This window comes from Perna viridis, chromosome 6 (assembly GCF_037379345.1).
Source record: "Perna viridis isolate PV_CMFRI_1.1 ecotype Kerala chromosome 6, ASM3737934v1, whole genome shotgun sequence".
In the NCBI taxonomy this organism is placed as follows: domain Eukaryota; kingdom Metazoa; phylum Mollusca; class Bivalvia; order Mytilida; family Mytilidae; genus Perna; species Perna viridis.
In genome coordinates, this window is record NC_142450.1 from 21711068 (window position 1) to 21738963 (window position 27896).

General features: G+C 31.2%; 1 protein-coding gene across 2 annotated transcripts; it reads right to left on the reverse strand.

Annotated features, from left to right (window-relative positions):
* Positions 1-148: 148 nt before the first annotated feature.
* Positions 149-27067, reverse strand: LOC148614063 (neuromedin-U receptor 2-like). 2 transcript variants are annotated; one of them, XM_088587884.1, is made up of 5 exons: positions 26966-27067; positions 26290-26848; positions 5557-6084; positions 4710-4835; positions 149-1760 (listed from the first exon to the last, which is right to left on the reverse strand). In XM_088587884.1, exons 2-5 carry the CDS (start codon positions 26549-26551, stop codon positions 1117-1119), a joined length of 1560 nt encoding a protein of 519 aa, XP_088444010.1. In that variant the 5' UTR covers positions 26552-26848; positions 26966-27067; the 3' UTR covers positions 149-1116. The 2 variants fall into 2 exon arrangements, with proteins under 2 accessions (XP_088444010.1, XP_088444011.1); XM_088587885.1 differs by having other exon boundaries at positions 26290-26604; positions 26966-27065.
* Between the last annotated feature and the right edge of the window lie 829 nt (positions 27068-27896).

The window sequence follows — 27896 nt, forward strand, 5'->3', positions numbered from 1 at the left end:
CTTTAAATGAAACTGTACTTTACTTTTATCTTGTACTACAAATTCTCGTTTAAAGTACTTTAAACGATTACATGTAAACTGAACAGCATCTGACGTCTCTACATACCTCTTCTTAAAGAAGAAATATAAAGGAAAACAAATCCATAACTTACTTTTCCTAGAACTATATACTTTATTTTTTTTGTTTTGTTTCTTGCTTTGTTTTTCGATTTTTATATATTTGTATTATGCTCTTTTTAAATATTAACTTCATTCTGGAGCACCAAATTTTGTTTTGCTGGGATTTATGACATTTATGACCTACAGACTTCCAACTGTGATAAAAACACATTACAGCTATGCTATTGGAACATGGTTATGCTACTTGTAGAAAATAATCTACAAAACTATCAATTTGTAAAACTCAAAAGCGCTGCGGCTTTTTTCCCTGTATTATTCTTGGTAAATCTTTTCGATACAAGATTTGGCGTCCTATTTCCATTTTGTAAGTTCTTCCTTTATGCAATATTTTTTTTTGGATTAAGACATTCCTATGTATATGATATTGAAGGGAGGATGCTCCTTATGATACGATGATACGTGTACTGCATAAAAATATAGTAATACTGACGTGAGTGGTATTTTTATATCTAGAAATTTGACTGTCGTCAACTTAAAAAACAATGATGTGTGCTTATTTGCACCAAACCATATACGTTAATAGTATTCCACAATCAAATAAATTTCCGAATATGACTGCATTCACTATTACTACTACCTTCTTGTTGATATGGAGTTTTTTTTTCGTTTGCTGAACACTACAACTATTTTTTTTATTTACCTTTTCTAGAATATATCTACATGTATTACTTTACGGCCAGAAAATAATTACGACACATATTAAATACTGATCTCATGAGATATAATAGCATTTGGTCATCATAGCTATGTTTTGTTACTCACCAGGATGTATTTGGAAATATATACATTGATTTGACAGATGATGATATCATTATGGTTAAATTATTGTTTAATCGGAAGTAAAACTCATGAGCTCCTTATAAATCTGGTAAACATCTAATTGAGAAGACATGTTTGTCAGTTCATTTAGCATACTAAAAGGCAGTATTGACGTTCTCACTTTCTATCTTGAAGCAAAATAGTCTCCGGCTTGTATAATTTTGTAGTACTACCATTCAATTCTACGTAAATTTCTTGTTTTACTTCAGCAAAGCTAATTATACTAGCAGTAGAAGCCACCTTAATTAGAGAATTAGAACTAATGTTCAAACTTTGAGCGTTTTTATAACTAACATCACGGTCTGGTACCAAGAAATTGCCGGAACGCTTCGGGCTAAGGCTAGGGCTTCTCCAGTGCGTCGGGCTAGGACTAGAACTACGCCAATGTGTTGGACTTCCGGAACGGCTACTATCATAACCCCTATTCGTACATTGTCTTGTTAGGAAATTGTTATTAACATAGAGATTATTACACCTATGGTTTGTGTCTGCTAGAGTTAGAAGAGCACCTCCCGATTTTGAGCGTCGAATATCGTTTAAGTGAGACTGTTTTTGATTGTTGCGCCTGTATATAGACCTTCTGAGGTTAGGCGAGCGGTCAGAGTACACAAGTACCGATTTGGATTTGACACTTAATTCTAACAGTTCTTCCTGAGAATAAATACATCTACATAATGTTCTCTTAAAGGCCATCCTGTACTTTTTTGACATTAGATTATAAAGTATAGGGTTAACAGTGGCTCCTATGTAATATAGTACACCTGAAATTAAACAAATGACAGAGAACTTAAAAATTATACAAATACCCTTTATACATGAAAAACACATTTATAACTTATCTGAGTTAAAATATGTTTTAATGCTTTTTGATGATTTTTCATTTATATTAGGCAATCACAGATATGCACATATAACAAATTATATTATATTCATACGACCACTAAATAAAAAACCCAATTGATTTTTTTATAATTTCGACTTAGCTTGTTTTTCCTTCCATGTAGCTGTCAACCCTCGTTTGACATTTAGGTATTCATAATGCCTAATTAAAAAAAAATTAAAATGATGTTTCAAAGAATAATCTTGATAGAAAGTTAGATATACTTGCTCACTCATTTACAAGTACACTAGTAAAAGTCCATCTGATTGATTATACGTTCGGTATTATGTCGATCACATATCACTTTTTGTGTTTTGCATTGCATTTCACTTCTTATTTGCAAAACAAAATCTAACAAAACAACTTATGAGTAATATTTAATGACGTACACAATTATTTTAATCATATAATGAATATACCCTTTCGTTCTAATAAGCAAGATCAGTTGGTACGTGAAGTAAACGATATACATTCCCATACAAACAGATTTCAACAAAACTTTTACGGGAAAGTGTTGGCCTTACCTCTCGGAAGTTCAAACTGAGCCTTCTAAAGATCTATTATAGTTGGACGATCCGAAGCTTTATTAGCACCGATGAAATTATATAATGTTGGCTTAATGCCGGAAAAAAAACCAAAAAGCAATCTTTCTAAGAATCCGACATTGCATTTTGCTTTGTCTATAAAATGAATTTTTGTTCTTTAACATTAGATTTTTATACTGTAATGAGAGCCACATAAAAAGACAGACTGTTTCCTTAACATCAAAAATACTGTTTTATACATGTTTTTTTTACATATATACATTAAGTTCATTTTCTATTCGATTTAAATGATTAAATGAATCATTTTATTCCACTAAATAAATGAGAAGATACATGTACATATGTAATCATTTTTCTTTGTTGTAACAGTAAAGCAAGACTAGCAAAGTTCATATACTAACTTCAATGGATTAATACTAACTTTATTGAATTAACACTAACTGCATTGATTTATTAAATCATTTAAATCGAATGGAAAATGAATATTTCTTGTTCTTAATGTTTAGTTTACTCTTGGTTGTATTTGTCACGCAATTATAAATTCTTTAATTTTTCTGCTCTGAATGTTTAGTTTGTTTTGGTCCGCTAACTTATTTAGTCACACAAATGGGAATACTGAAATAAATTTAGAATTAGGTAAAAAAAAACCATTTTCTTCCTTAACATTGAGTTTGTTGTGATCAACCAAGTTGTGTTTGTCACGTAAATGGGATTCATTGACTTTTTTTGCACAATGGCAATTAGTAGGTAATGGACAAAATCATCTAGCGGTCAGATTGTCATGAATTGCATGACTCAAGCCATTATCCATCAAAGTTCTAATTTCCTGAGGTTTGTAAGTTGGTTTTGCCAATGTAGTTATTTAATTTATACTAGTTATCAGTTTATTTGACATATTGACGTCACTTTGATAATTCAATTAATTTTCATTTAAGCGTCTAGACCTCAACCATCAGCGAGAAAATTGTTTATTGCACTCCTACATCTTAATATTTTCTTTCTGTTTGATGGATACGTAAGTTTCAATATCCGCTAGATAAAACAGGCAATCCTTCACCAATTTGTGTATGAAATTGCTAATCTTCACAGCGTCTTCTCTCCCACGACTCATAACCTGATGCTCGATTTAACTTCTCAAAAATAAAAATGTGGTACTTAAAAAACATTTTACACCTTTTGGAATATTATATTACGTTTTGTAATGCTTTCATTAACGTTTTGTTTTCAGCGTTAGTGAAAGGCATTATAAAACTTATATAGTTCATAGACTTCAACGGGAAATACCTCTGCATGTGCATAGTCTAAAGCAATACTCCATGTGTTATTTTATTTCCTTGTTATTTGTTTGTTTCCGTTTTGCCATTTGCGTACATAGTCCACAGCTGATACCATGTTACCTTATACAGCTTTAATCGTATGAAACTCTTATGATAAGATCACTTGCTGTAGTTTCATGTTTATTTGTAGGGTACCAATATATGTGGTTTTAGTCGGTACTGTTGAACCGAGAAACTAATAATCCAACGAATAATAATATCCGTCAATGAATATCAAATCAGATCGATTTCGATTTTAAATATATAACTTTGGTATCATTCAATTAGCAAGGTGACCGAAGCCTTAGCGAGTGGTTGACATCCTGTCAACCCGTTATTGTATTATCAGTTGTGTTTTATCCATAAATAGACTAAACACTTTTTCCTCTTTTATATATTAAATAAATTGTACATTTGTATTCTTGGTATTTTCCGTTTGTCCATCGGTAGCTTATGTCGTTATAGGTTAAAGTGACGCTCGTTTAGCTCGAGGTTTCACAACGTTTTGCTTACCACAGAAGTAACAATTGCACCTGAAGTTTTCGTTCACATGAATTTTGACTTAACAGAACTTTTAAATGTAATCAGGGAAATGAAAATGTAAGTCTTTTTTTCCCGAACGGGTATATGTGTATCACATACATAACTTCTTTTCTAATAAGAAGAACCGGTGTATTAGGGAATGCCTTTTCAGTGTCAGTTGTTCAACACGTACTAATGGCCATGCACATAAAAATGAATATTCGTTTTAGATATTGTACAAAAATTGATTTGCTTAGTAATGAGTATGCCGGAATAGCACTCAAATTCGTCGATTTTTTAAAATCTTTTATTGTCAACGATGTCTAATTTAAGTATCCAAATGAAATGTTTTTCTTTCCGTTTACTAAGAAAATTAAATCAACGAAAAAATGAAACCATAGTAAAAGGACAAACATTTTGAGGGATCGATTTTTACCCTTTACGTACCTGATATGTAAAACAATATTGATTGAATATCTAACAGAAGTGGTGTCCAGACCGACACATACGATGTTATAAGGCGCTGTGCGTTAAATGGTGCCCAACAGCAAAAGAAAGCAACAACAACGGCAACTGTAAAAGAGAATCAGAAATGTGACGTTATAGAGTTTAAGATGATTGGTGGGTTCTAATTTATTTATGTCCAATTAATGATAATTAATGCATTGCAAACATTGTGTATTCTACCTGTGGCATAGATAAAATATGAACTGAACCGACCTTTTCTCATGATGCGGATGAATCAGTCATGAGGAAAATATGCCACATTTCTACACACTAGTATCTTACTTTTTTTCTTTTACAATATCCTTGATAAATGATTGTTGGTCGCAAACCTATAATTTGATTGCAGAAGCTGTCTATCGTCGACAGTAGATTTAATCCACGTCTATTTTCAATTGAGGGAAGCTGATTTTAACATTACTGAACTAATAAATCCCAACTTATCCTTACCATAAGTGGTAAAAGGAAACGGTAACTATAAGTCAAGCTTGATGATTTTAACTAATTATTTGGCTATATTTCATCAATTTTTTTTTAGAATATGGAATATATTATTACTTATGTTTTTAGCGAAAAGAAAGACATAAAAACCGTCAGTCATATACTTATGAGATGAGCTGTTTAATCAAAATACTATATAACTAGACATCATCAAGAGATTTCAACTGAATCAAATTCACCTAGTAACTAATATTAACGTTTAAAAGTCAGATTTCGGATATTGATGAAACTCAAATAAGGTATATTCGAAGCACATGCATACAAGCACTTTGTCATTGACTTTACTTACCTAACATTTTAACAACAGCGTTTCGTGCTCTCATTTTCGTTGAGATTTTATCATTGGTGTGCCTTTTTTGTTGAAAGTCAGATTGGCTCAAAGCCTTGCCAATGAGTATATACATTATAGTTATTAAAGACATTGGAAAAATAAAGAACACAAACGCTGACATCTGGAAGACGTGCTTCATCTGAGAGAGCCACTTCAGTGGAATATTGCATACAAGAGATTCAGGAAGGTGTGTACCATTGTAGGGCACATAGTAATATATCCTTGTATGGACCGGATACGGAAGTGCAAACAACGCTGCTAGCACCCAAATAATGCAGATTATCTTTACAGCACGCCGAAGGTTTGATAACGTTTGTGACTTGATTGGATGACAAATTGCAATATACCTCTCGACAGTAAAGGCAGTTATTGTCAGCACCGAGGAATATGACATCATTTCTATCAAAAACGATCTGAAAATGCAAAATCCTTCACCAAATCGCCATGGATATGCTTCCCAAATACTATACAATTCCGGTGGAAGACCTACAAAAGTTAATTTTAATGTAGTTTCTATCAGTCTATATTATAACCCTTAGAGAAATCTAATGTAGAAAATTCTACAACGAGTTTTGAAATCTACTAAAATCTTCCGACAAGAATTTCACATAATATGATATGCATCACATAAGAGCAATTTTTTATTTGAGTTCTTTCGTGAAAGAATAAAATTCAATGCAACTATGGTTCCAAACAAAGTATCAGGATGTTTTTTTGGTTTTTATGTTTTTTTCTTTCATTCGTTTTTTTTTTATTTGTGTTTTATCTGGTTTCCATGGAAGAACCAGGCAGTGGTTGGCAAATGCCAATTATTTTTAAATCATCAATGAGAGATCTAAAACTCCTATTTTTTAAAACTTGAATGTTGTTTTTAATTTTCTGCATTGTTAAGAATGGAATACATTTTCTGCACAATTTTGAATTAAAAGAAATCACTCTTTGATCTTGGCATATTTTAGTTGACTTGTAAGGGAGCTTTGAACATATATTTAGAGTAATCTACTTTTGATGTAGAAAATACCTGACCAATCTGATATCATAATCATTTTAATCCTATGGATTAACGGATAAAAAATGGTATAATTGTTTTTTTTTCTGTGTTACCCATATTTTAGAATCCACGTGGTTTCTATAAGGACGGTAACATAAAGTACATTGCAATATTATGAATTTACTTTTGACATTAAAAAAAAAAGAGTTTCACCAAAAAACTGATATTTAAAAGTTTTGAAATCATTTTTTAATAAAGAGATAGAGAAGAAACCGAATTTCAAATTGGTGAAAATAATCTTTGAAGCTAAGTCTATATGCTTTAATCATTCAGTAATGTTATTTCCTCTAGCCTTTTAGTCTGCTCAGCACCACGAGAAATCAAAATAACTTTAATAAATGAAATAATATATAGCAGGAAAGAAAATAAAAATTACAATACCGTCCATTATTTGATAAGATGAATATCCCATGCGCTTTTGCAAAATAAAACTTAGAATAATATGACATAACGAGGAACAGCTTACAATTATACTCTGAGTTATTCAATTACTGGTCGCATTTCAATACACCAAAATACAATTATATAAATCGATACTAATAACTCAAGAATAATATATAGAAAAAAAATAACAAATGTTTATCACAGACATGATTGTTAACAGCCATTATTTTTGTTACATATTTGATTCTTAGAAATAAGTCTAGTTCTACATGCAACAAATCCCTCATAATGTTGATAAATACATGTATCGACAAAAATACTGGTGTGTCACCAGTGGGATGATTAAAAAAAGGTAAAAAACCCAAATCATTCCTTAAACGTGAACACTCGAAACCAAGACGATCTACAGACAAAGTGTAGCAAATCAAATAAAACAGATTGTGCATAAAAACTGATCATAATGGGGAAAAGACATAAAAACTTATCATAATGGGGAAGACATAAAAAACTGAAAATGACGTCACTAAAAACTAAAGCACTAGCTATATGAACTCCCACCAGGTGCTCCGGAAGGGTAAGCATGTCCTATTGGAAGTGAGTATAATTTTGTAATTATCTAGCAGCTCTGTGATACCAGTCAAACACTATTCACAGTCGGTAATGAGTCAATCATATAAAACGTCGAATCTTATTAAAGATATCTTGTCTCATATTTGAGACTGAAACTTTATATCGGTCTATCAACTTTTGATGTCGACCGTAGGACTTCTGCAGTGATGTAATTAACAAAGGCTGAATATACCCTTGATTGAGAAGAGTAATTCCGTGTACAGAAGTTGTACCAGTTGTCTCTTTTATTTCAAGTTCAATTTGGGTAGAATAAAAGAGTAATCGAGGGAACCAAGACACAAGCGGAAATTAAAAGAATGTAATCCAGGTAGAGACCAGAAAACAAACACAACAAAGAACGCAAAGTAATTTAAAAAAATACATACAAAGCAACAAGAGTAAATGAGCAACTCGTACTCAACTAAAAACTGGGAGCATGCACCAGGTGCACCGGGTTAGCGTCCCCTGTTTTTTCTAGAAACACCCACCGAGTTGCTCATAAAATGTCCGTGGTAAACGAAATAGGGAAGGGAAACTATGACACGTAGAATAAATCAGTTTTCACGGAGTAGATGGATACACCGTAACGATCCACGAGTTCATGATGACGACCACAAAACTTCTGAAGTGATGACTTCAATCTTGTAGTAACATATTCCTGTTCCAGAAGCCTAATTGTAAGAATTCTAGAGTGATACAAAAGTCTGCGTAGTTACTTAAATGTAGGCATTATTCATAAACAACATATATTCTGTAAAACGGAAACTGAAATTGAAGTACTGGGCTTCTCGCTTCTCAGTTTTCTGTCGGAGCCTTTGTAAGAAGCTGGCTTCATAGGGATAGATTGGCCAAGAAGGGCGCACAAATTGTTCCTATAGGTTTCCTGATAGTCTATTTAAATACATGTCCCCCAATTCCATCATTTTATTAAGATCAGAGGTTTTGTTATAATCGGTGTGTCTCACAAATTCACAAAATAAGGCTTTTCTCTATGTAGTACTAGATAAGAATATCTTTTTAATTACCTGCTTCGTATAAAATCATTTGTGAAAAAACTCGTTTCGGCGAACTGCACTGTTGCAGCAAGCCTCCTACCATGTTAAAGTCACTTGCATATTGACTGGTGCTACTGGTGGACAAGGACGAGCTACCATGATATCAATTACAGCTTTCTTTGGAGGAGTTTACATTGCTACCCCTTCAGATGTTTGTTACGTTTTTCTTTAATTATCTAAAATTTTTCTATATAATATCTTTTATTCTGTACGCTTTATTTTGTATTTTGTTTTATGTTTTCACATTCAATATGTTTTGCTTATCCTACCGGTGCACCTGGTCCATGCTCCCAGTTTTTTAGTGTAATTCGAGTTGCTCATTTGCTTTTGTTACTTTGTATGTATGTATGATTTTAGTTACTTTATGTTCTTTGTTGTGTATGTCTGTTTTCCATGTCTGGTCCTTGTCCCTGGATTAAATTTTTTTATAACCGGTATAACCTTGGTTCCCTTGATTACTCTTCTGTATGGCGTGACAAGTTTTATACTTCGATTAAATGTAGGAACAAACAACTTCGTTCTATTTATTCTGTTATTCAAACAATGCTTGTGGTTTTTGCCATTATATAGTGTCGGTTTCTGTTCTACCTGTCTGTTTTGTAAATTAATATCGGAACTTGAAAATTGAAACAAAAACAAACAAAAAGAAAGAAAAAAAACTGCGAGAATTTACAATTTGAACATAATTCAGGTAAGAATACATGATGTATAAATAAAATAGATAAGACTTATCTTTACTTAACTGCCAAAGACATGACTTAAATGCACTAAGATTCTCCTTGTGATTTGTTTGATTTAATGACATAGTAGCTTTTACAAAACAATACTAAAGACAAATGTAACATTATCCGAAATAAATTGCATACGTATCAGAGACCACTTAGATATATATTTTACATCGTAATTGATCCTCAGATTTTCAAATCAATGATATTTAACTTATACAAGGAAAGGCAAACACATCTAGGGAAAAAAAGCCATACATCTGATCAATTTGACAAATATCATTCATTATTTTGAGAAGCACTCGTTACTTGATAAAACACCGCATTACTGCTATATTATTAACTGAATCAAATTTATGACTTCAATTATAATTGCTTATTGATGTTTTGAACAAAATCATTTTATTTGTTTTCTTGACATCCTCCAAAATAAAATAAAAACAAACAACAAAATAGCCATCACATGTTTTCGGAAAAAATAAATAAACGATGGAACAAAACAAAAACAAAAATAAAAGAAAACCCAAAGAATGAAAAGGAACCAAAAAAAGAGATTTAGAGCTGTACCTAACTTATTTTTATCGAAGCAAAACAGAACAAAATAGAAATGTAAAAAACTTTTTGCGATAAATCAAAACACTTTGATGAATTGTTGCGTAGGTTAATTTAGTTTGAATTAATGTTTCATTAGGACATGAATTAAACAATATTGGGTTTTACGTTTTCGAAAGGACGATACTTACTTCCATTTTTAGGGAACACTAATGAAAGGACAATAAAATATCATATAACGGAATGAAATCAGACCAATTTAAACAAATTAAAATCATCATTTAAAAACAAGACAGATTAAAACAAGGTAAGAAGTAAAACATCCAAACAATATAAAAAAAACAAGAAGAGCCCAAAAACAAAAACAAAACAAACAAAAGAAAAGCCATTAATGTATGAATGAACTATATATGTGAATGGTTAACTATGTCAATTTAAACTTTGTTGTTTTTTCCTTGATTCTGTTAATAAAATGAATCAAAATGGATGAGCAATATTTCAGAATGTACTAATTCAAGCCACCAACTCAAGTGCCCATTTTTCTTTCTTTGACTAATGGGCATAACGGACTTAAAGTTCTGATATATGTAAGTTTTACATATTGAAAAATTATTAACCATTCCCGGAAAACACACGCATTTTTCTACGTGGGCACATAGTTTGTGGTATATTGAACACAAATTGACGTCTCATTTGTCTTAGACGTGTCATAGGATGCATAAAAGCGAGTTCAAAGTTGCAAAAGAAAGATAGGGGAAAGTGAGTTATATTGCTTTATTCTTTGATAATTTCCCATAGAGTGTTTAGTATCAGTATTGTTTCATTCCAAATTCATGTAGGCGGTCAGAGCTTAGTTTTTGCAGTAGCATAAAACAAATAAAATCAACAATCAGTTTAGAAAAATGTATTAAATTAATATTTTAAATTATTTTTTATGTTGCATTTACTCGATTATTCAATCGTCCTAAGACGCATAGTTATTATTGTTTCAATTATCGAACAAACAATAGCTTGACATTTATCATATTTAACATAAGATGGAGATCATAAACAAGAATTTTCTAATTTGATTTTTGTGAGTTGTTGAAAAGCAATGTTTATACAGCACTTAAATTAGTTCTTTTATTCTAATATTGGTTGACCTTGAAAAGGGATTGCCAATTGAATAAAATGATTACAGAATAACAAAACAAACCAGAAAAGGAAGGGCCTTTTATTTATAACATACAGAGTTGCCTCTGTACTTCATTTAAACCTACAAGTTTTTAACAAAGGGAATTTTGAGTGTTATATGTACTTGTAAGATTTTCATATTCTGAGTGGCATTTTTCGTTTCAGAAATCACGGAGTAAGAAAACGCAAACGTTACAGGGATTAAGACAATTTCTTAACATTCTTTAGTTTTCATTTAATTTCCGAACTCTTCCGGTTCTATCCATTTCATAGCATTGATATTTATTGCCGTAATGACCCCCGTTTTATTTCAATAGTTTCATTAAGCACATTATAATGTCATTAGAATTTCTGTAAAATCTTTATTATTTTTTCGGGAGGTTTCTTAAATAGTACCTACTAAGACAAAATCTATGAAAATCCAAGAGAAATCCTTTCCCCGCTAAAATTTTAAATGCGTCTATCGATTAAACGGACACACTGATCAATCAGTTTTATCCTTATTATTTTCTAGTATGAAAGGTCTTAAAAGATTTCAAAACCCTACGAAATCAGCGGTATTTTTAAACTGAGCAGCGAAGATCCTGAACCATTCACATGAGTAATAAAAGTATATATGATCTTTTAGTCTACTAGCATGCAAAAGATTAAAGAAAATTGGTTCATGTCGATGTTGCTGTTTTTTTTTAATTACATTTTAACATAATTATGATAAAAAAATATCTATATGTTCTAACGAAACATTAACAATAGAACCAGTCTCATGAAAATAGATAAAAAAACAAAAGACGCGAATAAAATTGGAAATTCATACTCAAAACATATTTTATACTAAATACAGCTCACTCTTTATTAACAACTCGGCGGGTGTTTCTAGAAAAGCAGAGGACTCCAACCCAACCGGTGCACAACATTGTCTATGCTCCCATTTTTTAATGAAGTCCTAGTTCCTCTATTACTTTGTACATATTTTTCTTAATTTATTTTTATTCTTCCCTTGATCACTCTCTTTTATCAATTATAATTAATTACCATTCTGTTTAAAAATCAGTCAATGGATGGCACATTATTTTCCCCAATTTAGTCATTTTTGCCTAAAATATATTCAGTACACCTAGAAAACATCCAAAAGCTATTTAAATTTATCCTGAAGCATCTGTGACGTAGATATTTTTTACTGCTTATATAGGGAAAAAGTGAAGGAAAATTTTTCCGCCATTTTTTCATACTGCATTTCAACTAAATATTACCTACCAATATCTTAGAAAGTCAAATTTTACAAACTCTTTGATGGTTATTTCTGGTGATGATCTGGTAAAACCTGTGTAAATTGAACCCGGACTTTTATTCGTTTTAGATAGGTGTTCGGTTTACCAAGGTTCAATATATATTTCAATTAAAGGGACAAAAAAAAGCGTCTATTTTAGACAGCTCTTCGGATTATTCAGGGTTCGATTTAGACAGGTTTCACTGTAATTGGTTACTGCAATAAAATCTCCGGTTTTTTCCTTCATGTGCAACACCTTATATACAGAATTCGGTCGATTTATACAGGTGTTCAGTGCATCCAGGTTCAGAATACCCTAAGACTGACACAATAAAACTTCTAAACGTGTTTAGTTTATACAGCGTTTTGGTTTAATCATTGTTCGGCAGGTTTCGCTGTATCCGCTTACATATATAAACAGCTGTATTCGATCTGATTGTTCAGGCCCACTTATGCACTGTATCAATTCAACACATACATATGTTGTATATTGTCACACCACGTTTGAATGAAAGAAGGGTACACAATAAACGCAAAAATAACAATTGAATCAGTTAATCAATTAATCTAGTGTTTCAGTTTAAAAAGTGAAAAGTAAATACCATAATTGAAGTTTAACCAATCATTCTGAATGTTATTAACTGCAAGTGAGTTTGTCTGTAACAGTATTCAGCCTTTTTATATTCACCATTGACAAAAATGTATCCGTTTGACATTGTATGAAGATTTGTTACAATGTTGGAATAAATCAGTATTCTGATTTTAGTTTAGGTTAAGTGCAAGTAATGTTTAACAGACTCACATTTGAAGCTTAGACATTAACGATTTAGAAATTGTAGCACAACACAGATAATCATATTTAAAGACTATTTTCCGAGCGACGGCTACTTCAGATGTAGACAAATTATTTTGTATCTTTCATTTTCAGTTGGTGAAAGCAGAAAAATTGAATGATCAAACTATTTTCAAGAATTTTAAATCTTTAAGAACTGCGCACGAAAATTTCATTTGAAAAGTCAAAGGCAAGAACAAAAACATGATGATAATAACATCTTACATTAGAAAAATCGTCTAACTAAATAACAAAGTTGTGGTAATCCTTTGAGTTTTGGAGTAAAAATTGTACCCCAACCCAACCAAAAAAAACCGCTTAAATACACATAATGTTTAATTTCAAACACATTGAAAATTTATGCTTCAGTAAAAGATCTAATTTGTTTTGTTTTTTTGTGTTTTTTTTTTATTAGTACTATCATAATTAATACTTCTGGGCTCATAGTTAGATTTTCAAAAATTGCAAAAAATGTCGCATAAATTCGACTCTAGGCGTTCTTCCTCCACTAAAACGTCTCAATGTTGATATCATTCAATAGAAAATTCAATTTCCTACATAATGAAACCACGACAACAATTTTTTTTATGGCTTTCTAAAAAGTTTAAAATATTATTCCTCACCTAGAAAACTTGTCTCAATTTCAAACAAAATTTTCATTCACAGCATACCGGCGCAGTAACACTTGTTTTTAGGCATTCATAATTAAGATAAAGATGTATCCAACATATCTGATCAATTCAGGCGCTAGGATGTCCTCTTGGGGTTACAGATGTTATAAATTCGTAAAAGGTTATTTTTCAGAATTTAGGATTTTCCTCTATCTTTTTATACAAACCTTAGTTCAAACAAGCTTTTCTATGATACATTACATTTCTATAGTATATTAGCTTTCAAATGAGTCCAAGTGATAACTATTTGAGTTTTAGGTTAAAAAATTGCCATCCCAACCCCGAAAAAATACCTCAACATGAACCAAATTGTTAATTTGTAGCATAAAAATGATATAAAAAGGGTACTTTTTTTTAATTGTGGACGTATTCAATATGTTTGTTCATATCAGGCGCTTAATTCTAAGTTTCAATGTAACAATAAAGGTTTTTTTTTCAAGAGAGAATTTTCAGAATTTCACCGGTAATGGGCACTTTTTTCAAACAAACTTTTGCATATCAAAATATACATTTATATACAAATGTAGTATCTTAGCTTAATAATAATAAAGTAATGCATAATTAAACTTATTCAAGGCCGTTCAGGGAAAAGAATGGTACCATCCAGCCCCACTAAAATCTGCCCTAATATGAAAGATAATGATCGTATATAGAATGATTTGGCTGTCGGACAATACCTATATGTTAATTTGCTCTGGCCTGAAGTTAGAAGTTTAAAAAACAAAAAATTGGATTTTTGCCTCAACGAGGTATAAAAAGTTACCACAAAACGCAAAAAAAGTCAGTTTATCTATTTTGTCCACAAAATGCTTCGTGAGTGGGATGTATAAGAGTACCTGACAATCATACTTTGATTGATGAATGGGGAGAGGGAGTCCGAGGCTGAGGGGAGATATTCCACCCCATGTACACAACAGCGCATATGTATTTTACGAGTTCTATTATTATTTAGACATTTATTTTATATAACTAGTAAAGAAAGGAGTTTTTAATTCATTTATATGTTTGGTGTTTCGTTTATATTATGCTACAGAAAACGCGCAATGTGACGTCATCAGCGATATGTATGCAAATGCTACTTGAGCTGTACAGACTTATTCAAGAACCAGAAAAACAGTGTCTTACTCGGTGAACAATTGATTATTATATTTATGCAGTTTTAATAATATCATATTGTTATTTCCGCCTCGAAATTTAAAAGCTTAAACATTATCGGAATAGACATCCAATTCTCAACTTAAACTTAATACATATAACAAAACACGTTATAAAGTGCAATAGACGGTCACATCGAACATATTTAGTCATCTCTTCATCATTAATACGTTTCTCATATATAATAATACAACAATTTGTAGCATATGGAAAACATTTGAATGGGAATGATTATTACATTTCTGTTATATATGTAGCAGCTGTGTTAAAAATGAAATAAGTTCGATACAACAATGTAACCATTGTAATTGAACAATCTCATATATTAAATATTCAAATCCGTGTATTTGAAGATTATAAAAATGGTTTTGTTTAGGAATTATTCCTTATAAAATCAAGAAAAGAAAATGAAAATGTATTATGCAGCGTATTGCTTACGAAAGGATTAACAATACAATATTACACAGGTAAAATTATTTCACATGATTTTCACAAGAATTTCACATGCTTTTCACCTGAGTAGAGCAAATAAATTAAGAGACAGAGTTCACGTGAAATTCGGTTGAATGGAGCATTCACGTGAAATTCATACGAAATATTCACAAGAAATTCGTGCTTAGTGAATTTCACATGAAAAACATGTTAATTTCATGTGAGTTTCACATGAATTTCACGTGAAGCTCGATTTACAGGTATTTCACGTGAAAAATATTTGCCTGTGTAGATATTTAAAAATATTCCAAGCTACCAATACACAGAGAGTTCGAGAGAAAAAAACAAATTAAGGTCTACAAGAAAAAGCAAATAAATCTTTTAATCATAAAATGCTGAAAAATGCAACGTTTCTTAGGTTTGTTGTTTTGGTCACTGTCTGTCGTCCTGCTTTGTATTTGTTCTATGTTGAATGAGGTTTTAATATAGTTTTGTAACGTGGGTTCATCAACTTCTTGTATTATGAAACGATTTGTTTTATCATTCTCTACGCTAGCATCGAAATAATGGTCAATGAACAATTATTCTTATATAATATTCTTACTGATCTCCAGTTGGGAAAGAAAACTAGAAATAGTTTCCATGTGTTACCAGATGTCCCTTTTATCAAAGGGATACAAAAATTCCCTTTAGATTAGACAATAGACCCTTTTGTGGTAAGTTGGTGAGCATGCTCAATATACACTTCCGCGAGGTGAAGCTTGGGTAGAACAAAAGAATTTTCCTCGCGGAAGTGTATATTGAGCATGCTCTACGCATCTCATAGACTACCCCAACGTTAGCACAAAAGGGTCTATAATTAAATCAACTTTTGTTCACTTTGAATATTTCATTTCCGTTTCATTTGTCGCATCTCATTGTCTACTGTGCGTTCTTTTTTACATCTTATTTGATTCTATTACTGCCTACAAAGTTCAGATACAACTTCCTCATTTACTTTTGTTTTTTTTTGTATATGTTGGTTTGGTTATTTCAATGTTTTTGTTAAATGTGTCTTTCTTCCCTCTCTTGTCTTTATCCCTGGATTGTTTTCTTAAGATTTTCACCACTAGAATCTTGGTTCCGTTCCTTTGATTACTCTAATGATACGACTCTTTGTGCTAAAAATCCGAAATATAAATACTACTACACAACAATAGTTTAGCAAACATATCATGAGATACTCATGAAAAAAATATAGTTCATTTTCTTTTCCATAGTTTCTTTCTTCTCATCCCTTTCAAACATACATATTGTTACAAGATGAAGTATATGTGTTCCGTGCACCAGTTGAAAATAAACTTGATGTTTGGGAAAATTTCACTAAAGGCCCATACACTACCTTTTTTAATTTAATTTAATTTAATTTTATTTATTTTTAATTTTTATTTTTTTTATCACAGTTTGGTAGGTAAGTGTCCTACCTTTTCAATTTTTTTATCTTTTTGAAAAGCCAATACTTCAAATTCTTCCTGATGATGCTAATACATTTTATTGAGCGTTCAATCAAACTTTTCAGCTTACGGCTACAATATTATGCTTTCAATATTTATGTGTGATGAAATTATGCTGTACACTTTACAAATTATTATTTTTTTAAGGAAACTTTATAAATTGTACACAGGAACACAAAAATAAACATAAATATGCTTGATGCAATGACTACAACAGAATACTGTAAAAGTACTAATTTTTGCTGCTTTCGCGGTGGACAGAAAAGCGCAAAAAATCGTACCCGCGGAATTACACTATATAACGTTAATCATTTTTCAAACCTACCAATATGTTCACTAGATAGAATCTGCAAAGATTAGCAAACACTATAATTAATACGTTTAGAGTACGTGAAAACGTCATAACATATTATTGTGACCATTAACAAAAACGGCCTCGGGGGTTAAGAGGATTCTTGTCCAATCATTAAGAAGATAATTTCATCTTATAGATAGTAGAATTCCTTATTTCTTCTCATTATGGGAGTGATAATAGCTTTATATCTGATTTTTCAGTATGGTGACTTATTCATTACTTTACGTTGAGTTGATGTATAAAGGTCCATCAATTTAACTGTGTGTAACAAAGCTTAGTTCAACCTTTATTCGACTTCATCAAAAGGTTGCTAGTGGAGTTCCTCATTTACTTTTTTCTTTGTACGTATTATTTTGGTTAATTAATGATCTTTTTTGTGTTTGTCTGTTTTCTTGGTCTGGTCTTTGTCCCTGGATTACATTCTTTTGATTTTCGCTATAATGTTGGTTCCATTGATTTCTCTTTAATGCCAAGGATGTGAATTATTTTATGTGTAAGTAATATTTAAGTTCAGATAGATTATTTGTTAGACTATTTGTAGGTTAACGTCATATACCAAGTATTTCTTGAATGTCAGGATGACAACCTTTGACCAATCGAACAGGACCTGCTTTTTTGAATCCAAATCCTTTGTTGGATTTATATTTTGCTCCTTAAAACATGAAACCACTCACATATTACCGAACTCACAAACTTTTCTAACTCCGATCTCATTAATCGTCTTTCACTCTCCTGGTGCATGGCAGAGAAGGAGTGACCACCAATTGTTCAGTATAGTTCAAGGTGAACAGATATATGTATTCCTTTCAATAGTCCATTTTCGATCACCTACAAATCTCACGGTCCTGATATTTGTGAAGATAAAGTCAAAATGTAAAAAGTATGCATGAAAAAGCATACAATTTTATGTTTCTACACCCTCTGATTTTCGAGCAGAACATAGGCACTGTTTTAAAAAAAATATCAACAGTGATAATCGTTTAATAAGTTGTTTCCATTTTTATATTAGACAGATGCACATTTTAAACATTGATTATCTTTGTGATCTTAGTGAACTTTTGATAATAAACAGATTTCAGTCTACTCGATCTATATCAATGTGAAGTACACATTCAACCAACCCTCTGAAAAAAAGAAGAAAAGTGCATCTACTTCTAGAAATAATAACATAGATAATTATTAATTTTGCTTTTTCATGAAAAGTAAGTACATCATAACATTTCAGCTTTATACTGAATAAAATACTGTTTAAACTAAAATTAAACTGTTGTAAAATATCACAATACCGTTGATATGAAAGTAAATAAAATGATATAAGGCACTTGTATTGCACTTCAACAAATAAATTCAGACAGTTATCCGAATTTCAAGTTTAATTTGGAAGTTGACATTTGAAATTCGATAACACATTGCAACGGAAGGTAGCAGTTGAATGCGTGACTTAATTATTTTTAAAGAAAGATTTATGCTTAAAATGGAATGAATTTCTTGTCTGAAATTGTTTTAAAGTGTAAAGGTCGAGTCAACTCGAACACTGTTATCATCATACACGTGTTATATCCCCTTACACCCTACATGTATATTACACGAATTTCTTTAAGATTCAGTGTATTTGTTCTTTGAATATTACAGGTGTATTATATAATAATGTCTTAATCTCAGATACGCTTCATGATAATGATGCCTAGCATCAGATGTATCAAATGACACTGATATCTTACTAAGCGTGTCTTATGTCATGGATTTCTTGCGTAAGATATGTCACATGATACTGGTGTCTTTTTAAAGGTGTGTATTGTGATACTTATATGTATCACATAGTACTGTTTTTTTTGTTGTTTTTTTTTACCACAGGTTAATCACATGACACTGTTCCTCAGATAATCACTTGATTTTGATTCATTACCTCAGATAATCATTTAACTAACATTGAATATTTACCTCAGGTTTTTAAACATTATACTGTTCCTAACCTCAGATAATCACTTGACAAACACTGATTATTTATCTCAGGTTTATCACGTGACAATGTTCCTTACCTCAGATAATCACTTGATACCGATTCATTACCTCAGGTGTTTTACATGACGCTTATTATTTACCAGAGAAGTAACACATGCTAATATAAGGTGTATTACAAAATATTGCAGTAAAAAATTTTGGAAAGTTGCTTTTGAAAAGATTAAGTTAATGATTATTTATAGTTTAAGGAAAAATCCAATATACCTTGCGATTATCTGATGACTTAAACAGTCAATATAGACATCAGATATGAAAGATTAATGTTACTAAGGGTTCCAATATTACCTTTCATTCGAACTTTACATAGTAATATGGAAAGTATTGTGACTCTTTCCATTGCCGACTGTATTGTGTATTTACGTATTATTTTTAGTGTGTAAGAGGTTTACACGTAGGAAAAAACTTCAGGTTTAATAATTTAGTTGCTTTAAACGACTATATAGCTATTATGCTAAAATTGCATAGTATTATCAATAATACCCACACGACATTTATACAATTATCAACATATAGAGTATAATCATTTATTTCCGTGGGGAAAAATTTCGTTGTTTTGTCTTTGAAACTAATTCCGTGGGGGTAGGGACAAATAACTTTGGATTCGTGTTTCACATATTGTTTTTTCCATTGATCTGCTGTCGTCTTCGGTATAAATCGCACAGCTCTACCCACTCTTGGTATGGGAGAGCAGAGAGTCTTTTGAAGGAAGCGTTTTTTTTCTTTTTTGCTGTTCTTGATAGCCATTTATTAATTAAAAAGTGTAAAATTTAGGTTATTTTCAACAAGTCAGCTGTAATATCTATGTTTCTTGTTATATGCAAATCAATGGAGTTAATACCGACTCTGTCACAATAAATGAAAAAATATTTTAAATACGGTTAGCAATGGAGGCATTGTCATACTTCAAAACTACTATTGAAAAATATTAGCAAGTTGCAAAAGTGGGCTTGTACATTAAAATAGATCTATGACTAACTTGATCAAATGCTTTAAATCATTTCATTAGAACGAGATTGAAATTTGAAATTGACAGGAATAAAGCTTAATCTTTCACCTTAACGACTTAAACAATGATGATTGTATATGTTTTTTTCAGTTTATTCAGTTCACAAGTCCTTATTTAAGGGTTTAAAATCCATTATTCATTTTGGGATCATGAAAATAAATTTTATGCTCTATTTTTTGTTTTCTTTATAAGCTTAGAATATCGCGATGCGACTTTACACAGCTTGTTTAATAAGAACACTAAGTCATTATATTATTTTATAATCTATATCTTCTCCTTACATATCGAACAATTCAAATTTATATTGTAAAGAAGAACAATTTCCTACAATATGAACATTATACAGTTTTTAATTGCTGGTTATTCGAACGATGTTACATAATATTAAAAATTGGTTTCAAATGCATACAAGGTCATTGACTCAGCTCTATTTCAGGCCAATGAAATGGAACATATAATCCGAAAACGTTCATTTCAGTTGCTTATCAAGTAAGTCATATGGGATTTAAGAATGATTTGTTATTAATGGCTGGTTATAATGCAACGTTCCTGGGCTCGTCATCTAATGTTATAATATGATTGACATAGTGTGATTAGTTGTCGACAGGGTTAGACAAACGAGATAAAAATTTAATTTCACCGTGTTAGGCAGTTAAACATTCTAGACTTAACGATAACTGATGACCGTGACTCGAAATGAAAGATTTACACGTAGTTAGTGAGCATTTTTCTCATAGTAGATTTATCTGACCAGGCTAATGGCTAGACAGCATAATAAAAACTTGGCCGTGTACACGAAAATGTTCAATCCCTAAACCTTGGGCTGTGGATTACTTATGAATTTGGAAATTGTCAAACCATATTATGTATGAAATTATTTTCAATCATCTTTCGTGCAGTCGTTTGCTAGGCTATATTAGAATCTTCGTTAGTAGCAGTATTATCCTCAATTTAGACTGTCATAATTTCATTAACACACTGCAGCACAATTAAAATGATGCATATAATTTCAACATCAACATCTTAATACGACGTGCTTCAAAGCTCTTTAGGCAACAGCCATGGCTAAAAAGGGACTCATGACCAACAAATCGTGCAGCACATAGGATGCGTCTATTCAAATGTATGAAGAAAAACAGGTCCTATTAGAATCAAAATAAACCACGGAAACTTACTTTTATCATTGTTTTACCACGGTCTGGCCATGTATGTCAATTTGTGAACCTGAAGACGAGGATGACTGTTCAAAAAAGAAGATATGGCAATAAAATAGGTAATGGAAAAATAATGGTTATGATTAAATAGAATATATGCACAATATATTAACCTAAATCTAAATAATATATTCCTTCTGAGGGCACCAATAGGTCTTCCAAAAGTGTAAAATCATCTTAAAACATACATCAAAGGCCCTTACAATAACTGAAAAAAACGATTACAGTTCTTCAAAATCAAAAGTAATATAACGACACAAAATAAATTAATGACTGTGGACAGGTGCGTGAAATCTGTGGTTAAACTTTTAGTCTCAGGAATTTGCCGACCCTTAATATTAGGGTAAAAAATATGAAAACTCACACACAAAAAGATTCACTCAATTATGCATCTAATTTATTATCTCCATCGAAAACTTCAGCATACACCATATAGACAAAACGAGATGCATTTGAATTTGAAGTTACTGATAGCTGGCTCATAACATGCTAAAGAGTGATAAAACCATCAAAACTTGCAACATCAGAAATATATTTAGTTATTACATTTCAATATGACTGGCTTTGGAGTATCAATGTCAAGGGTTAAATAAGCGAAAGTTGGTATAGTGTAATACCCAAGACTGCCAGTAGGTCGAATAACTCTATATATTTGAAAAATAACCATTGATTTCTGATTAAAATATCACACTTTAATACAATTACGGGTAAAACGGATCAGTTGTTAAATGTAAATACCATAGCAGGGTGATTCAGGAATATCACCATGGTTGCCTGATATAAAGAGAGAGGGTCTTAGAACAATTTACTTTTCTAGTAGGCCTTAATTATGGGAAAAGTGATTCGTACCAGTATCGTTGTCTTTTAAAGAATATAAAATCATTAGACAACATTAATCGTACATCATATGTGTTTCTTCCTTTTATGCTCGTGCATATACAAATTATCTTCTTCAAAAATCATTCAGACGTAAATAAGCATCGTTACAGACGTTAAAATAATAGTAATACTGAACCGAATCATATGAACAAATTGTATCCTTTTATGAAATTCAATTACATACAATTCCCTTTAGGTTTTACAGCTGTGCATTTAGCACTCATGTTTCATTTAAACTGCGTGTGTTTGTCAGGTTTTCAATTGATTTTGGAAATAGGCTTTTTTTTTATAAATAATTGTTATAAACTTTTTCTGCACTAGCGCCGAACTTTTCACATACACAAATGAATATCAATTTCTTATATTCGACTCAAGAAACAATTAAATACATAAAATGTTAAGTAGTACTCCAGCTAAGAATCATGCAAAATGTGATACATTGTTGGAAAGCCTACATATTTTTATTTTTGATATCTTGTTTAAAATGCTTTAGTAACAGAAATTAACATTTGGTTTTTCATATAACTTGTGCTCATAAGAGATAAAAATTGTATAGAATGCACTGTAGAATTCAAAAGTAAGGGAGATAACTCTGTTAATGACACTTAAATACAATAGAATCTATTGGATTTTCAATGTTGATTATCTCCTAAGAGCAGGCAGATTTGAATGAATAATTACACATTTCATAATATAGACCCATAAAACAACTTAATTACAAATATAAAAATATGTAGCGTTTTTTGGGGTGTATCACTTTTTCATATTTTGCATGATTCTTACAAAGACAGCTTAAGGAATTCGATTAGATATAGCGTACTCTGAAGATGAAGATTATCATGTCAATGTTCAAAATTATGCAGTCTGATAGATGAAAGCGTGTACATTGTAATAAAGAATCAGGCAGTGGGATAAACATGATTTGAAAAAAATGCACCATGAGAAGCAAGGAAAAAAGCCAATTTTTTTCTGAAATTGAGGTGATGAAGAAAACAAAACAAGAAACCTAGAAGATATTTAGATTATGTTAATGTTAATGTTAATAAACTTACACAGTTACGTGTCAATATCTGTCAGAATCAGGATGAAAGAGTAATCAAGGGAACCAAGGCCATAGCGACAATCAAAAGAATGCAATCCAGGGACAAAGACCAGACATGGAAAACAGACATTCACAACAAAGAACACAAAGTAACTAAAACCACACATACAAAGCAACAAAAGTAAATGAGCAACTCGGACTCGGAGCATGGACCAGGTGCACCGGTAGGATAAGCGTCCTCTGCTTTTCTAGAAACACCCGCCGAGTTGCTCATAAAAAGTCAAGTCCGGGGTAGACAAACGAGGAAATGAACATGGTTTGAAAAAAAAAACAGCATTTGAAAGTTTAAATTGACTATTTGCCCACGCAAGATATTTCAAAGTTTGAATTTATTTCAATTAAGCACGACATCCGAATTTCAAGGCAGAAATGTTCCGAAATACAGAATATATTAATTAATGGGTCAATGCTCATCACGACGAAAACATGAAATTTATACTCAATATTTACAGATATTATTTTATGTCTTTGGTTATTTTAGTTTTATTTCCTCATCTTTGTCAGTGACTTCCTGTTTTTTGTTCCTTGAATTACAACAATTCATTAACGCAAAATTTTACAGAGGTTAAAAAATAAGTCATATACGTTTCTCGCCATAAAGCATCAAATTTGACATTTGCAATGCCTTCATTTAATTGGGAGATGGAAATGGAGTATTTCTCAACATGAAAGGGATATAGCATGATATCAATTACGACGAAGAACATACTACTGCTAGAATTTATTGAGGATGTTAGCACTTTATCATACATGCAATGTATACTGTGTATAGAAGTATAGAAATTTTCTGCATGTATTTTTACTTATTATTTAAACATGGTTTTTTTGTTGCTGTATATTTTGTCCCTCGTAGATCAGTGAAATATTTGAATGCATACAGAATACTTCTTGGGTTGTCTGTATACACGGTAATAAATAACGAAATTTTCAAATTGTTTAAGTTGAAGTCTTGTTTAAATTTTACATGTATGATATGAAGGCAAATCTAGGTAATCTAGTTATGCTTTAAGATGGGTCGAAATAAAGTTAATAAGTTCAGATTCTTCAATCATGTTACCTAAAGACAAATTGATTCGCTTTCGCTGATATTTAGCACATACTTTGATAAAGAAAACAATGCGCTGTCTTAAACTTCCTTCAATATTGTTGATTTTGATTAAGTTTAAATATATTTTATTTGCAAATTAACAAATTAAGATCAGACACGAGTTATTCACAAGGGTCGTCTCCATTCATGAATATAATAAACAATACATTTGTTGTAATAATAACGAGAGGTGTAGAGCACTTAATTGTAATTTAATTTATATACATGAAAAATATATATAAGAGAAAATAGGATAAATAAATTACTTTATACTAAAACAACCTAAGTACTAAATAAACTGTTATATTTTTTGTAGTTTGTGATATTTAGTTTGTGTCTAGTATATAACTATCAAAGAGAATGACGGTAATTCTGTCCCCGTCAGTATCTGGAAGCGTATATTTGTATACTGGACGCTGCTCAATATATAATGAGCACTATAAGACAAAAATGAATACTACCATCTACAGGCCAACCACAGGTACATTTCTGGTTAAGCACCAGGTTAATCCTGAACAGAACAGCTTTAAGAGCTGTTCCATAAACGCGTGGTCGTTTGAAAAAAAGAACGTGCAAAAGTTTCAATGCGAGTTTGAGGATAAACATAGTTAGCTTCATTCCTCAAATTAAATATGGTGGTATTACCAACACTTGGTGTCAAGCAATCAGATAAATATTCGGGTACTTTACCGTTGTGAATGCTATGAAATAGATTAATCTTTCGTCTACGACGGATATCAGTTAATGACTCCCACCCAGTTTTCAAAATATAGTGATTCTATACTTGTATATCTAGGAAAGCCAGTTACAATTTTAGCAGCTTCATGCTGTATACATATTCTGCAGTCCATCCATCCCAAGATTACATGCGTATTCAGGTAATGGTAGAATATACGTATACTATTGTTGTTGTTAAAGGATAGTTCGTTTTGATTCAGGACAATATTGTGAGACATCGCAATTATTAAAATTAAATACACACGATTTTTTATATGGAACAAAAAGTTAAATTAATTTTGGAAATGCATCATTTAGGATACATGTACTTGTTCCTTTGATATTAATTCGTTTTTGAATAAATTACTTTTTAAACTGTATGTAGTTAACATTTATCTCCATATGGATTACTTACTTGTATATATTTTCATTATCTGAATATTTGATTGTAGCAAATATGTATAAATAAAGTCATTTAAAAAACAATCCGACGTGATTATTTATAAATAATTTACAATGGGTGCTTCCCGTTAAGGTTTGTTCCACATGAACCAAAGAATCGCGTTTACACACAAAAGTTGGCCTCAGACGACCAACCAGACCAACCGGAAGTAGAATTTCAGAAAGTTGGTTCGTACCGGTAAATGGAAAATCAGCTTGGTCTTAATAATTAGGGTTTAACACACGACAAACTATGCACGAAAACAACATAGTGTTGTAGAATATGAAATAACATGGGTACATTACAAGCAGTAGTACATTAGATATGTTAAAACAATTTCAGCAACTAAAATCAAGTACATCGTTTTTTTGTTTGTTTACCTGTTAGGATAGACATTGACACTAACCTCGTGTCCTATTGTTGCAAACAGTAAAGTAGCGGTAGCAAAGGTAAATAAAAGGAACTTACCTGATAAAAGAATAAGTAAATCGGAAATTGCAAGACTAAACAGGTAATAATTTGTCACAGTGTGCATATAAGGATTCCTGGATATAACAAGACATGTTGAAGCATTACCAATTATTCCAAAAATGAACACACATACATAAATGATGGTTAGTACAAATACGGATCCGATGTCTTTACGCCTTTCTCCAAGATACAACGCTAATGTCTCATCCTTTGATAAAATTGATAAGTTTCCAGTGTTAAATACTGTTTCATTAAACATTATATATATTCTTTCGTATCTTGTAATTCTCAATGTTGTATATTCACATGTTCCTATAAAGGCATTTAAAGAAGCATATTTTATATTTTTGCAACATTCTTTTCAATATAAACGAGTATATGGTTGTCGAGTGTTCTACAGAATCAGAAATCATAATTTATTTAAACACGAGCAGTTCTTTTTTTTTCAGCACAAATTAACGACGTAATCCACGAAGACGTCATACCAGTGATCAAAACATCTTCATTCACAAAAGCAACATTGGCCAAAAAGCTAACTGGTTTATATTAACTCCACCTAAAAAATCAATACAAGTTATAAAATTCCCAGAAATCACTTTCTCAGATGAAAACATATATAAAAGTTCTATGAATAATACAATATATATCAGGTCAGATTTCTTAATAGCCTTACCTGAAAACTGGCTGCACTTTATAACAAATATGTTTAGAGAGAACGCACTTCACAGTTTTCTTGGTAATTTTAATATCACATAGTTCGTTATATCAATAATGGTCATACTTCATTTACATCATGGTAATAAATACATATTTATATATTGTATTGATAAAACTTAGTCCTTGTGTACGGTGAAGTAATCTGATATGTATGTCTTTACATTAGCTGGTATCGGACAAAATCTTGTTCTGAATCAATCTATATCAGACAGCATATGTAGATTATGACTTGGAAAAGGAAAAACGGGCAGATTGGAAGAGTTAAAAAGTTATACTGAGACAGTACTTTTTTTCTATCTATTATGTCTCACATATGATTTTTGTTCATAATTAAAAGATCAAAAGATAGTCACCAATCTTAGTTCAAAAGAATATAACAAAAACTTACAGTGGCTGACTCCATGATAAAATAACAACGAATACCATCCATTTCTATGTCAACCTGACCACAAGTAGGATCAATTACAAGACTTGTTTAACTGTCTGAACTTTTCATCAGAATTTGTACAAAGCCCCTAATGCTGCTAAAATGCATAAAAAACATTTATGTGTTTGTTGTCAAATTTCATCTTTATAAAGCAAGTTTTTAATTAAAAAACTAGATTTGATTTTTTTTCTCAAAAGATATTTTATTATAACTCGTGAGTCCTATGGTTTCATAATTAGTGCAATATATAACCGATCCTTCACGTATTTGAATTGCTCGTGAGTACTTTCTATGAAAAAAACCGGAAGTTGACCAAAGTCATTTTAACTTGTAACATTCATTTATTTGATTAAGTTGCTCAAGTAAATAGTTTGACACGTATGTCCATAATGTTATAATCTGTAAGTAATATTTCATCTCGTTACTCTTTAGATAAATCAGACAATATCTGAACATAAAG

Coding starts and splice junctions, on each gene's coding strand:
- LOC148614063 (XM_088587884.1), bottom strand. CDS start 26,551: ATGTTTAATGAAACAGTATTTAACACTGGAAACTTATCAATTTTATCA. Junction 4,836..5,556: donor CGCTGTTGTTAAAATGTTAG/GTAAGTAAAGTC, acceptor TCTCTTTTACAG/TTGCCGTTGTTGTTGCTTTC. Junction 1,761..4,709: donor AATATTGTTTTACATATCAG/GTACGTAAAGGG, acceptor GTTTAATTTCAG/GTGTACTATATTACATAGGA.